This window comes from Panthera onca, unplaced genomic scaffold, assembly GCF_046562875.1.
Source record: "Panthera onca isolate mPanOnc1 unplaced genomic scaffold, mPanOnc1 haplotype 2 h2.h2tg000217l_path, whole genome shotgun sequence".
In the NCBI taxonomy this organism is placed as follows: Eukaryota; Metazoa; Chordata; class Mammalia; order Carnivora; family Felidae; genus Panthera; species Panthera onca.
This window is the reverse complement of record NW_027675843.1, coordinates 31,905-46,682: the sequence shown is the minus strand read 5'-3', so window position 1 is coordinate 46,682 and position 14,778 is coordinate 31,905. Positions and strand designations below refer to the sequence as shown.

Sequence of the window (14,778 nt, the reverse complement as noted above, 5' to 3'; positions counted from 1 at the left end):
ACATGCCCACATCATTGTAAAACTTCTGCTGGGACAAGAATCATCTTTGTAGCTCCCACCGCATGCAGCAAAGCACTTTCCAAGTACTAATTACTGCAAGAGCTCAATGCTTGTTTCAGAAATCAGCAAATAAAGGCATAACGATGTAATGTGGACATACTTTGAAAAGATAAAATGCACCAGAGCGATCTCTAGGCATTACCATGCCTCTCTGACCTTGGACGCTAGTCTGGCCTCAGACTTTTTCTCGTAAACTTAAAGCCGGGCAATGAGCCAGGGGCAGGTTCCTCAACTCTGCCCTGGCCAAGGGAGCTCCCCGCGCGCTCTTTCCCGCCGCCTTCTAGGCCCCCCTCTGCCTGTTCCTCTCAAACTTCTTGTATATAGAAGTTTGTCAGCCAGGTTCGGGTGCCAGACCTCGAGACACCCAGATACCGCCCACCCGCAGGTCTCCGGGAGAGGAACGGAAGAACACCGTGCCGTAACTCAGCAACTAGAGGCTCTAGCGCATGCCCCCTGTTAACAAGAGTCGCGCTAGAGCCCGCAAGCGTGGAAATCCACTTCTCCACATTTTGGAGGTGACCTGGAAAGGTCGGTACCAAAACACTGGGTCCTCAAAGAACGAAGGGGCTGGAAGGTCAATGAGAGCGGACCGGAAGAGGGTGCTCGCAAAACCCGGGAAATGATTCCGGATGCGCCAACCCCGACATGCGCAGAAGCCTCCCCTGCGACGGCGGCGGCGGCGGCGGCGGAGGCGGCGGCGTCTCCAGAGCCGGAAGGTACGGCCTGAGCGGCCGGCTGCCTGACGTCTCCTGGGTCATGTCGGCCCAGGGGGACTGCGAGTTCCTGGTGCAGCGAGCCCGGGAACTGGTGCAGCAGGACCTGTGGGCAGCCAAGGCTTGGCTGATCACAGCCCGCAGCCTCTACCCCGCCGACTTTAACATCCAGGTGAGGTCAGGCCCGTGCATGCGGCAGCATCCGTGAAGGTGTGAGTGCTTCGCCGCGCCGGGGCTGCCCTGGCCGCGAGCTGCTCCCGCCCGCCCCGGGGGCCGGACCGCCCCGCTCCCTCTCGTCCCACTTCTCTCCACCTCCCTCGCCCTGCTCTCCGACGCCCTCACACGCCTCCTCCCCTTCGAGGCCAGCACCTGGAGACACCGGGGACCCCGCTCGAGGTCGGAGTGACTGGAAGTGTGGGGGTGCTGTGCTGCTCGGTGGCCCGAACGGTGGCCTCGGCCTTGGGAGAGGCCTTTCGCTCCCTCATTCATCATCATGGCAGCCATTTGTTTAGTGCCTGCTACTTTTGAGACGTTATTCCCCAATCTTGGGAGCCGAAGGGCCCTAGGGTCGCACTCCTAAGCGCCGTGGCCCTGCGTCACCACGTGATGCTTTACTATCAGGCCCTCCCGAGTTGGGGGTGCCCAGTGAAGGCCAACTAGCGCTGCGCGCGGTGAGCCAGGACCGCCCCCGGGCGGAGGTTGTGACCTCTGAGTCTGATCTGTGTTGCAGTATGAGATGTACACCATCGAGCGGAATGCAGAGAGGACTGCCACCGCCGGGAGACTGCTGTACGACATGTGAGTGGGGATGCTGGACTTCAAGCTTGCACTGCCCTGGATCTTTCACGGAGGTTTTGTTTGTGTGTGAAAGTGGGAGTTGGGGGAAGATCTTCAAGTTCATCTACGTCTCTGGTATCTAAAGCTTACGTAGTCGTGAGTCTAGGCCTTCAATTAACTGCTGACATGCTTTCTGCAGAGAAGTCTTCTGTTTTATTCTTGTTAAAACTTTTCTTTCCATAATTCATTTTATTTTGGAAATAATACATGCTCTTTGCAGAAGTTCAGACAATACTGAAGTATAGAGAATGACAAGTGAAAGTCCCTACAACTCAACCTGAGTTAAGTTTTGGGTGTCTCTGTATACATGCATACACAGTACAGAAGACATAAAAGTATTTGTGGGGAAGGGTTACAAAAGTGAGATCATACTACTTATATCATGCTGCAGCTTGCTTTCTTCACCCATTTTAATGGAGAGATGCTTTCTCAGGATGTAGAGCTCTTTTTCATATTTGCATAAGGTTTCGTAACATTGGTGGACATTTAGATACTTTCCAATTATTTGAGATTGTATTCAGTGTCAGTAAGGAATTTTGTACCCATATTGTGGTGTTTTTCTATAGAGTAGATTCTTAAACATTGATTTTCACAGTCAAGGGTATAGTATTTTATATGTTGATACACTACCAAATCACTCTCCAAAAAATACTATTCCACTTTACATTTCTACCAACAATGTATAAGAGTGCCCATTTTCCCACACATTTGCCAACATTGTATGTATCAGTCTTTTAGATTTTAATTTTTGCCATTGTGATGGAAAGTGGTATGTTGCTTTTTTAAAAAAATTGTGTTCATTGTATTACTAATAAGACTGAGTATCTTTTTAAGTGTTCTCTTTGCATTGTTTCTGTGATTTGCCTTTGCCCACTTTTGGGTAGTTGTTTGTTTTTGGTTTTGGGGTTTTTTTTTTTTTAGTCCCTTTTTCTTGTTGATGTTTACAAATGCTTTATATATTATGGTCGTTTGTCTTTTCACTTACAAAAACTCTAAAGACTGTTGTGATTAACTTCATTTTCCTTAGTTTTTATTTTATATCTTTATTTTGCTTTGTTTTGTTACATCTACATATTTACTTGGAATAAAGAAAAATGTGTTTTTCTCTATATGCTAATCTTATTTTCTTTTTTGAATACTATATAGAATCTGACATTTTAATTTAATGCATTCATTTTAAAAATAGGTTTGTGAATTTCCCAGATCAGCCGGTGGTGTGGAGAGAAATCAGCATTATTACATCAGCATTAAGGAATGATTCACAGGATAAACAAACCCAATTTTTAAGAAGTAAGAATGGAGTGATAACTTATTGGGTGTATAAATTACCATTTCTGGACTACTAAGTTATATATGGTAACTCACATCTGTAGTATTGGTACCCACATGTATATTTTGCTCTTGACAACTGAAGTTTGTACAAATGGTGTCACTTGGTCTCTTGAGCATTTGCTTAGAAACCCATAAGCTTCCTTAAAGGGTGCAAATTTATCAGTTAGCCCAGGGAATTGAATATATTTTTAACAGGTTTTGCAGTGATCGGAAAGCATCTATAGATTAAACATATCTCCACAAAATGGGAGAGAAACTTTTAGCAATTTATGACCTTTCTTGTTAACCCTCACTTTGTGTTGATTGCTATAGCCAAAGATTTCAAATTCTGGATAAAATAGAAAGTAGGTAGTTAAGGTCATTTCAGCATAAACAAGTGCATCCTCTTTATCTCAGCCAACAGCAAGCACTATTGTGACCCTTCACATAAGCCATTCTTGTCTCCTGGATCCAATAAGGCCTCCAAGGGTTTTAGGGTCATTCAGCAAACATCTGTGTCCATTACCATCTAACCCAAAAGCCTTCTAGGTTGTAGGTGAAACTCAGTTATTCTAAATGTAGTATTTATTGTTCTGTACATGAAAATGCCTTACTTCCATATTAGTTTCAAGATTTTCTTTCTGAAAGAAATTTTTTAAAGTAAAATGTGTTATGTACAGGTTTGTTTGAAACTCTCCCTGGTCGAGTCCAGTGCGAAATGTTACTAAAGGTAACAGAACAATGCTTCAACACGTTGGAACGATCAGAAATGTTGCTTCTGCTTTTGAGACGCTTCCCTGAAACAGTGGTACAGCATGGGGTATGATTTGATCATTTCCTTTTTCTTAAGAGAAAATAAAATTGATCAACACATTCATCAGTTGGGTTAAAAGCAATAGTGTGTATTATTTTAGAGCAGAAATTCTGAAGAGCACTAGGTAAGATTGAATATAAGAAATTTTTGTCAGTAAAGCTAAAAGTATGTCACTGTTATCAAACTTTATAAATTTCCAGTAGAAGTTGTCCTGTCGGTGTAAGGAAACAGCCAGCTTTGACAGTGCTGTTTATTTGCAGTCTGTAAAGTACAGTAAAATTATTTTAAAAATCCTACTCCATTGTAGTCAGGAACATGTTTGAATTTAAATGAGAGCCATAGTCTGTAGTCTTAACAGGCATGTTTTTCATGTACTTTTCCCTCAATTACTTATATCTGTAATAATTATTGAATGCTATTGGCAGGCATTGGTAAGTGTTCGGTATCTCCTGTACTTCCCAGACCCTTTGAGGTAGATAGTATCCGACTGTACAGATGAAGAAACTGAATCTTAAATATGTTAGTAATTTCCATAGCCATCAAATGGAAGAGTCAGGATTCAAATCACTAACTCTTAATTCCAGCTCTGTTGCTTATTCTTTCCCGCACCATTTTTCAAGCTTTGGCCCCAGTTAACCTTTTCTGTACCTCCCTATATCAGTTGCCTAGGGCTGCTATAACAAAGTACCAGAAAACTGAGTGGCTTAAGACAACAGAAATTTATTCTCTCACAGTTCTGGAAGCTGAAAGTTGAAAAAAGCAAGGTGTGGGCAGGGCCATGCTCCCTATAAAGGCTCTAGGGAAGAATGCTTCCTACTCTTCCTAGCTTCTGGTGGTCACCAGCAGTCTGTCATTTCTTGGCTTGCAGCTACATCATTTCAGTGTCTGCCTCTGTTGTCATATGGCCTCCTTCTCTGTGTGTCTTCCCTGTGTTCCTGTGTCTTCACATGACCTTGTAAAGATTGTAGTCATTGGATTTAGGGCCTGTCCTAACCTAGTATGCCTTCATCTTAACTAATTGCATCTACAAAGACCTTATTTTTTTTTTATAGCATAAAGTATATGTAAGGTCACATGCTGAGTGGAGGTGGACATGAATTTTGGGAGGATGCTATTCAACCCAATGCATTCTTTAATCATTACTCAACTTTTAACTGTTTGTATTATATTATCTTTTACATTGTTCTACCCCTACCCCAAGCATCCCCAAGTGACCCCAAGGAGATAACACAGACACCTTGATGGGTTTTGATAAGCTAACTTTCTACTATGCTAGGAAATATATAGTAGAAAGTAATGGAAAGGTGGCCTTAAATGTCAGACAGTTGTGGGACACCTGGGTGCTCATTCAGTTAGGCATCTGACTCTTAATTGTGGCTGGGGTCATGATCTCGTGGTTCTTGTGGGTTTAAGCCCTGCATCAGGCTCTGTGCTGATGATGTGGAGTCTGCTTAGCTTTCTGTCTCTTTCCCTGTCTGCGGCCCTCCCCTGCTCACACTGTTTCTTTATCTCTGTCAAAAATTAAAAAAAAAAGTCAAACAGATGTGTCTAGCCTAGCCTAGGCTGTATGATTGCCTATTTGTGACAACTCTTGAAAGTGATAAGGTTTGCCAACATAATATATTTTGATGCAGAGAATAGTTTCTATGTTTGGTACAAAATCTATTATTCTAATCAGTTCCAACCCTTCCTTTAAGTTTCTGTAGACATTTAATTTTCATTTTAATTTTACTAGTTCAGAGGAGCATAACCAAGACAGAGTAGTTGTTGATCAGGTGAATTTAGGGTTTCCTTCTGGGCTGTGTTGCTGATGTATCCTTTTGTTTTCTAGTCTTTAAAATGAGAATATTTGTTTCCTGGGGAAGTTTGCATATACAGACTGTGGTAAATTTTAAAAGCCATTTCTTTTTTTTTTTTTTTTTTTTTTTTTTTTTTTTTTTTAATTTTTTTTTAACGTTTATTTATTTTTGAGACAGAGAGAGACAGAGCATGAACAGGGGAGGGGCAGAGAGAGAGGGAGACACAGAATCCGAAACAGGCTCCAGGCTCTGAGCCGTCAGCACAGAGCCCGAGGCGGGGCTCGAACTCACAGACGGTGAGATCATGACCTGAGCTGAAGTCAGACGCTTAACCGACCAAGCCACCCAGGCGCCCCTAAAAGCCATTTCTTTATGTAATTCTGACATCTTAAACTGTAACCCATTTAAATGACTAATTGTATTTTGAAACAGGTTGGCCTTGGGGAAGCACTATTAGAGGCTGAAACTATTGAAGAACAAGAATCTCCTGTTAACTGCTTTAGAAAATTATTTGGTAAGAAAAATTGTATTTTGTACTAATTCTTTGCAGTGAGTAGAATATGCTGGAGTAAGTATCATTTTAGGGATAAGGTCATTTCTGGAAAGCAAAAGAACTTTTCATATTATGAAATTTAAATCCTGGTTTATTTTTTTAGTCCAGAAAGCATTTTAAACAACTTCTAAATTTTTATTGTCATATTTGATACCTCCAAAAGAATATGTACAACCATATATTCAAGTATGAAGCATAATAATAAACATCTGAATTGTCACTAGTTCAAGAACTAGACCAGTACCCATAATGTAGAATCTGCCTGTGTGTTTCCTTGCTAGCTCCAGCCACTAGTGCCCTGTGCACTGTAAATTTTAAATAAATGTGCCATAAGGGGGTTGTTCCCCTATATATTTTAGGTAATTACATTAAGTGAAGTCTAAAACAAATTCTGTTTTTCTCACAATTGTAGGGTAGACAGACAACTTCATCGTTTTTTCTTATTTTTCTCCTTCAACAGTTTGTGATGTTCTTCCACTAATAATTAACAACCATGATGTTCGATTGCCTGCCAATTTATTATATAAGTACTTGAACAAAGCAGCTGAATTTTATATCAATTACGTCACTAGGTCTACTCAAATAGAGAGTCAGCACCAAGGTAAGTGAAAATATCCTGCAGTTTTATTTATACAGACTTTAGTAAATTGCAAACTCAGAAATCCCTCATCATTCTGATTATTCTCTGGATACACACCAGTTTGATAGTGTTTCTAAAAGATGGTTCCTGGAAAAAAAATACTACAAGTAAGAGATAAAACTTTTCTGGAACCAGTTTTACCATTTGACTGAAACAGTCAACTTGCTGAACTATGATGTGAGTGCACCAAGCTTCATACGTGTACCACAGCTCAAAAGTCATTTTCTGCTATACCCGTGGCCAGTTGTGGGTCTTTAAACAAAGCACATAATGTGTTTGTATTCTGTGCTCTTGTCCTTTGAATGGGGATTCTTTTTCTTTCTCTGTCAGGTATCACATACATAGTAAGTAGTACAATTAATTGTAGACTACTCTTCTCATTTCTCAGGTGCCCAAGAATCATCTGATTTAATGTCACCTAGCAAACGGAGCTCTCAGAAGTACATAATAGAAGGGCTGACTGAAAAATCATCCCAGATTGTGGACCCTTGGGAGAGGTTGTTTAAGATTTTAAATGTTGTTGGAATGAGATGTGAATGGCAGATGGATAAAGGAAGACGGTAAAACATTATTCATTTCTAGAATTGCTTAGCAAGTCTTCTGATACCATGTTCTCAAGATCTTTAAAAACAAAATCACATTCTTAAAAAGCGTATAATGCATAGGTATACTTTTGTTTGGGCAAATTCTGTAACCATGGTATTTATGCAAAAGAGGGTGGTTTTTCACTTTATTAAAAGATTCGCGGGGCGCCTGGGTGGCGCAGTCGGTTAAGCGTCCGACTTCAGCCAGGTCACGATCTCGCGGTCCGTGAGTTCGAGCCCCGCGTCAGGCTCTGGGCTGATGGCTCGGAGCCTGGAGCCTGTTTCCGATTCTGTGTCTCCCTCTCTCTCTGCCCCTCCCCCGTTCATGCTCTGTCTCTCTCTGTCCCAAAAATAAATAAAAAACGTTGAAAAAATTTAAAAAAAAAAAAAAAAAAAAAGATTCGCAATGAAAGTGTGAACTCTTAAGAAGATGTTGAGGTTGAAGCATTCCTTCGCATTCAGAGGAAACAATAGCTATTTTGTTGTGTCTGTGTCCTGAAATAGTGATCTGATTATTGCTCTAATTCAGAAGGGGAATTTCAAATGCCTGCTGCTACATTTGGCAAATGTAATGCTTCTGTTAGGGCTTTTCTCTAGACCTTTTGCTGTCAAGCCCAGAGTAATTAATTTTTGTCATCCTTCATCTTTCAGAAGCTATGGTGATATTTTGCATAGAATGAAGGATCTCTGCAGATACATGACCAACTTTGATAATGAAGCTCATGCAAAATATAAAAACCAAGTGGTTTATTCCACTATGTTGGTCTTCTTTAAGAATGCATTCCAGTATGTCAACAGCATACAACCATCTCTGTTCCAAGGTTGGTTTAAGAATTTTAGAGTCTCCCAAAATACTGACTTTGGCTAGGATGATGAAAGATGAAAATGGTAACCTTAACATTGTTCTTAGATGCAAATAACTGCGGGGTAACACCAGGGCTTTCTTTTAGTTGTTGGTAGTTTTTATGTAAGTATGTTTTCATTTACAGTTTCCATATTAAAGGATATAGTGGTACCGTGAAACTAAATACAGATATTCAGTGCCTCTGTTTTTAAAAAGCAGCAGATGTAGCAAAGTGTTAAAGTAGATTTCACAAAGACTTTGCAGTAGACAGAGATTTTTTAAGTAATATATTTGCATATAAATTCATATAAAACATGAAAAATAGAAAAATAAGAGCATGAAATCACCTACCCATCCAATATAACTACTCTCATTTTTGTGTATTGCCTTATAGCCTTTCATATATTTAGATATTGTTTGGAATTTGTAGCTATAATGTATTGTACATATAATACACTCTTAGTGTTTTTTGCTAATTTTATGATTCATGATAGCTATAAAAAATTTCTGGATAAGTAAGAACAAATAACAAAGAAGGAACTTTGATTTATAATCTGTCATTGAGAGAGAACCTTTATTAACTATTTGGTGTATATCTGTATAGTCTTCTATTCTTGCACACTTGTTTGTCTACCTAACTGAGATCACACTGAACATACTTTTTAATGACCTGTATTTACAGCTGAGTAAACTTCTACCTGATATTGTTTTCTTTTCCTTGCCGCATTTTTAAGTGTTGGTGTTTCCCCCCATCCATAGGTCCTAATGCCCCAAGCCAAGTTCCACTGGTTCTTCTTGAGGATGTATCAAATGTGTATGGTGATGTAGAAATTGATCGTAACAAACATATACATAAAAAGAGGAAACTAGCTGAGGGAAGAGAAAAAACCATGGTAATCCTTTCAGATATGATTATTAACAGATTATGTGTTTATGGTTTGCTGGAAATGAGTCTTTGTAAAATATAGCTTTGGAGCTGAATTGATAAAGTTGTTGGGGCTTTTCGTCATAATTACCGTATAAATCAGCGGTTCTCAACTAAAGTGATTTTGCCGCCCTCCCCCTCCCCCCCGGACATATGGCAGTGTCTGGGGACATTTTTTTATTTCCACGGCTTGGTGTGGAGGAATTGCTATTAATATCTACCATGTAGAGGCCAGAGATGCCGCTAACCATGCCAGAGTGACCAGGACAGGCCCACGACAAAGAGTTGTCCAGCCCAAAAGGCAAATGTTGAGAAACCCTGGTGTAAGTTAATTCTACCTCTTTTGACAGCATGACATCAAATGTAAAAAGCAAAGGCAAATGAACTGCATTGAACGTCTAGACAGAGTGCTATGCTGAGTCCTGGCCTCAGAATGGAAAGTGCTGAGGTGTTCCAGCTAGGAAGTAATTACAACCCAAGGGGACATGTCAGAAAGGTTTCATGAAGGAGGTCAGCATTTGAAATCAGCCTTGAAGGATGTATAGCATTTTGTCATTTGCAATTGGGGGGTGAAATTTGTGAAGAGTAGACAGTTTGCACAAGATGTAAGAGGCCAGAGAATGTGAAGAACCACTGGTCTTCTGATTAGGCCAGGCAGCAGGCCTGGACGGGACAGTGATTTCTAAATTTAATTTTAATGCAGAGGAATCCTTTCAAGAAAAGCTTTAGTGGAGGCCCAGTGGAGATGCTTTAGGTCAGGAGTCAGCGAACTTTCTCTGTAAAGGGCCAGGTAATAAGTAGGTTAGGCTTTAGAGGCTCAGCGGTCTCTGCTGCAGCTAGCTACTCAGCTCTGCTGTTACAATACAAAAAAACAGCGATAGACAATAGTAAACAAATGAAGTGGCCGTGTTCTAATAAAACTTTATTTACTAAAGGACCATTTGACCTGCAGGTCACAGTTTGCTAATCCCTGCTCCAGGTGAATACCTCAGGGGAGCCCAGAGTTTCACCTACTTCCTGTCCCCTCTCCTCCTTTCAGTCCCCTCACTACTTCTTCAGCCCCTAAGTAACATTTACTAGACCGGGGCATGAGGAGATAATGTGCCTTAAGATCAGTTTAATCTGGGTGCCTGGGTGGCTCGGTTAGTTGAGCGTCTGACTTCAGTTTAGGTCACAATTTCACAGTTTGTGAGTTTGAGCCCCATGTTGGGCTCTGCGCTGACAGAGCCTAGAGCTTGCTTTGGATTCTGTGTCTGCCTTTCTCTCCACCCCTTCTCTGCTCACACTCTGACACTCTCTCTCTCAAGAAATTTTTTTTTAATTTTTAAAAAAATGTCAGTTTAATCTGATGTTTTTATAGATTGTATGAGATAGAATGGAGCAGGGAAGACCAAGCCTTCTGAAGGTTTTTAAGGTTATTAAACCTTATGATAAATTCATTTGTTTCCTCCCACAGAAAAATGCACACATTTACTGTTCTACAAATAATTTCAGAGGTTGAGAGATTTCAGGGTTGAAATCCAACCCTGAACCCCATTTTGAGAACTCTGTGCCAATCAGACTTTCCTGGATGCCCTCTGAGTCATGCTTTAAAAAGATTCCTAAGGCTGCTAGGTACCTACTCTTTCCTTCTTTGCTGACATTCCCAGGAGGGATAACTCGTTCACTCTCCCTTTTGGTTTCCATGAGTGCGTGGTTTATCTGGGTGTGTCACGTTAAGACCACAGATACCTGCCATGTAATAATAGGTTGTAATAATACTGGTTTTAGCTAAAAGCAATGACATGTCCCATATAAATCAGTATAAATAACATGGCTCTCAGTCTGTTTCTCCATCTCCACCACTTCCTCCCTGTCCAAGGCATCCCAGTCTTTCGTATATCATCGGGATCATCCTCTTCCTGCTTGCCCTCTTGCTCCCTGCCATCTCTCTTCTCTACCCAGCAGGCTTAGTGACGTTTTAAAGACATGAAGCAGACATCACTCCTTTTCTTTACCACCTCTAGTGGCTTCCCATCATGCTCAGAATAAAAGCCAAACTCTTCACTTTGGCTTTAAGGCAGTTACTGATCAGGCCTTTGCATCCTCCAGTGCTCTGAGCCCCTTCCTACCCCTGGACCTCTGCCCCTGGGCTGTGCTCTAGGGTTGGAGTACTTCTCTCTGGCAGGCTGTGTGCTAGTCTCTTAGCTGTAAGCCCAGACTTTTGTCCCTCTGCAGCCTCCTTAAACCCTCTGGCCCTCTGGTTCCTCCTGTTCTTCACCTGTCATGTGTCACCTGGCAGGCCCTGCTCTCATACTCTGGCTCTCCAGCCAATCTGTGTTTCCATCTATTTTTGTTTTTACTCTCCTAACTGATTTCTTCCTGGTTTTCATTCTGTGCCACAGTCTGCACCCCCCCCAACCCCCCTCCTTCCCTGCCAGGTCTGTGTGTGCCATCACAGCAGAGGACATATCTGATGGCCCAAAGTTCAGCTTATCAGCTCATCTTGTTGTAGTGTTTTGTTTCTTTTAATAACTGTCAAAAAATTGGGAGATTTCTCACAACAGTATCTGATACACTGGCCCCCTAACGCTGGCACATATTTGGAGCAGGGCAGAGGCTGCCCACCTGAGATGGGTGTGCATTCTCCACCCAGCTGAATTCCTTGGCTCACGTGACATGTCAGGTGGCTGGAGCTGGGGGCTGTCCTCTCCCACGGGCAATAAGTTCTCCACCCGCACACATTTGTGTGTGTTCCCTGTAGTCAGGATTCTTGCTTACAGCATTCCCTCGGAACTTCAGAGGCTACTTTTGCATTTCGAAAGTAATTTCTCTAAATTCTAGAAACTGTTTAGAACTCCATACTATTCCCACCACATCTGAGGTCCCTTCCATAAACTCCCAATCTCATTTTGAGGCAGGAATGTTTTCTCTAAGTTGCAACACCAGTGGCTACCCCATTCATATCAGTGTATCTTATTAGATTGGCAACATGTGGCAAGGAGCTGGACCCTGAAAAAATAAGATGCCTAGCAGGTTTTGATTGTGAAAGGGATGGGGTATGTGTCATTACTGAGGGAGGATAAGAATGTGGCAGCTAAATAGAGTGGGTAGGGAGGGTCCCCAAGCATCAGGAGTAGCAGGAGGATACTAAGTCTGAGGGGGAGAAAGGTGGGAGGGAAGGACTTGTTTTTTCTGAGATTAGCTTGAGGAATTGAGTTTTTAGCTAAAATATTTGTACATATTTTTAAATGATCTTAGTGATGTAAAAATTTGCAGGGAGAATTTAATTTGGGTCATTAAGTTGGCAAAATAACCTAGATAGAATAAGAGTCAAGAAATTCTCAGCAAAATAAAATTAAATGGAGCTGTTTTACCTTTACTATTTTTTGGCAAAATGTCTAACCATGCTCACTGGCACTTACAACACTTACAACACTTACAACAAGCAATTCTCTGAGACCTCTCTTTTCTTTGGCTAAATATTTCTTGGGATGAAGAACAAGAAACGTAGAACTCTTTTGTAAAATACAGAAGGCATTAATAGATAAGTATTATTGTTAAGCATAAGTAATTCCTGGCCGACACCTTGCATTGGGGGAGCAGAGCCAAAGAGAGGGGTGGCCACAGGAGAAGATATATCTAGGGAACAAAAAAATAAGTAACTCATTTCTCTCAATTCTTAGGGCATTTGGGCTTTAATTTTATTCCACGACATGACAAACTTATTTGGAAGCAAATTGAATGATGTCACATATTGGGGGGGAAAGTAAACTATAAAACAGATGCTACTTAAGCTTTATCTCTGAATATAAAAATCTGATTTGGGGCTTTTATAACACTGATAATGTTTTTAAATTATTGGAGCTTTACTTGAAAGCAACATAAGCTTAGAATTTATCATGAGAAAAACATAAGCTTAGGGGCACCTGAGTGGCTCAGTCGGTTGGGTGTCTGACTTCAGCTCAGGTCATGATCTCACGGTTCGTGGGTTCAAGCCTGGCATCGGGCTCTGTGCTGACAGCTCAGCGCCTGGGGCCTGCTTTGGATTCTGTGTCTCATTCTCTCTCTGTCCCTCCCCCACTTGCGCTCTGTCTCTGTCTCTCAAAAATAAATAAAAATGTAAAAAAAAATTTTTTAAAAATAAGCTTAATTTTTAAGGTAAAAATTGAATGTGTAAGAGTGAAAAGATGGAAAATTTACATTAATTTTTAAAGCTAAATTGTTAAATTCAAAAATTATACTCAGGATAGTATCCTTTGATAAAGTCCATATGGTAATCAGAATTGGTGGCAACAAATATAATAACACACCAGTGCAGCTGACCCTTGAACAAGGGGGTTAGGGGCGCCAGCCCTATGCGCCCTACACAGTCACAGATCTGTGTATAACTTTTGACTCCCCCCAAAACTTAACTACTAACAGCCTACTATTGACCAGAAGCCTTACCAACAACATAAGTAGTTGGTTATTCTGTATTTGTTATGTGTTATGTATTATATACTGTATTCTTACAATAAAGTAAGCTGGAGAAAAAAATGTTATTAAGGAAATCATGAGGAGAAAAAACATTTACACTGCTGTACTGTAAAAAAATCTGTGTATAAATGGATCTGTGTCATTCAAACCCATGCTGTTGAAGGGTCACGCATACATAACTATAAGTTAGTCCTATTCTTCACCTTCTCTAAACAGAGTTCGGATGATGAAGACTGTTCGGCAAAAGGAAGGAATCGTCACATTGTAGTCAATAAAGCAGAGCTTGCTAACTCCATTGAAGTGCTAGAAAGCTTTAAGCTGGCCAGGGAGAGCTGGGAGTTGCTCTACTCCCTAGAATTCCTTGACAAGGGTAAGAACATGCTGTTGTATTGGTGCTGTTTAATTTTTATATAAGGTTAGTGTGCTAATAAAAACACTATTCTGCTTGAAATAAGACATGGCTAACTAAATTGATTACAGTAGTTGACATGTTTTATAGGATTCTTTTTGAGTAGGACACCTAATCAGTTATTGATCAAATAACCATTTACCTCTTAGCTTTTACTATGAGTGGTTTTTTTTTTTAAAGTTTACTTATTTTGAGAGAGAAAGAGAGCCTGTGAACACGCAGGGGAGGGGCACAGAGAGAGAGAGAGAGAGAGGAATCCCAAGCAGGTTCCGTGCAGTTAGGGTAGAGCCCTGTGAGGGGCTCGAACTCCGGAACCGTGAGATCATGACCTGAACCAAAATCAAGAGCCGGAGGCTTAACTGACTGAGCCACCCAGGTGCCCCTACTCTGAGTATAATTATAATTAGGGTTGGGGTGGAGTGTCAGGGAGAGCTTTAGGTCTTTTAACATTTGTATTGCTGGCCTCTTTTTCTTGCTGGGTTTGTTTGTTTTGTGCTTTTGGTTCTTCTGACCTACTGCCTTGTATCTTCCTTATGTAGTGTAGCCAAGCATACAAAAGGTAATGCTATTTTTATCTGCATTAACTCTATTACCTGAAAAACTCACACTACAGAAAGCTTGTTTTCCTTTGAGAATAGACCTAAAACTAGGGGAAGTTTTACAGTGATTAAGTATTTCAGGAGCAGTTGGATGGCTCTCAGTCAGTTAAGCCCTGGACTCTTTGATTTATTCCCAGGTCATGATCTCATGGTTCCTGAGTTCAAGCCCCAAACTGGGCTCTGCACTGACAGCGTGGAGTCTGCTTGGAATTCTCTCACTGTCTCCCTGTCC

At 41.1% G+C, this 14,778-nt stretch overlaps 1 protein-coding gene across 4 annotated transcripts in view; it reads left to right on the top strand.

The window, feature by feature from the left end:
• The first annotated feature begins 717 nt into the window (after positions 1-717).
• The window catches only part of LOC132691754 (integrator complex subunit 10), a 32,902-nt gene continuing 18,841 nt past the window's right edge, over positions 718-14,778 (top strand). The window contains exons 1-10 of one of the 4 annotated variants that reach the window (XM_060653392.1): positions 718-945; positions 1,504-1,571; positions 2,797-2,900; positions 3,602-3,741; positions 5,967-6,048; positions 6,548-6,688; positions 7,116-7,287; positions 7,963-8,132; positions 8,915-9,048; positions 13,755-13,908. In XM_060653392.1, the coding sequence (XP_060509375.1) occupies positions 817-945; positions 1,504-1,571; positions 2,797-2,900; positions 3,602-3,741; positions 5,967-6,048; positions 6,548-6,688; positions 7,116-7,287; positions 7,963-8,132; positions 8,915-9,048; positions 13,755-13,908 (1,294 nt within the window). In that variant the 5' untranslated portion in view covers positions 718-816. The other 3 variants (XM_060653393.2, XM_060653394.3, XM_060653395.2) reach the window with 3 other exon arrangements.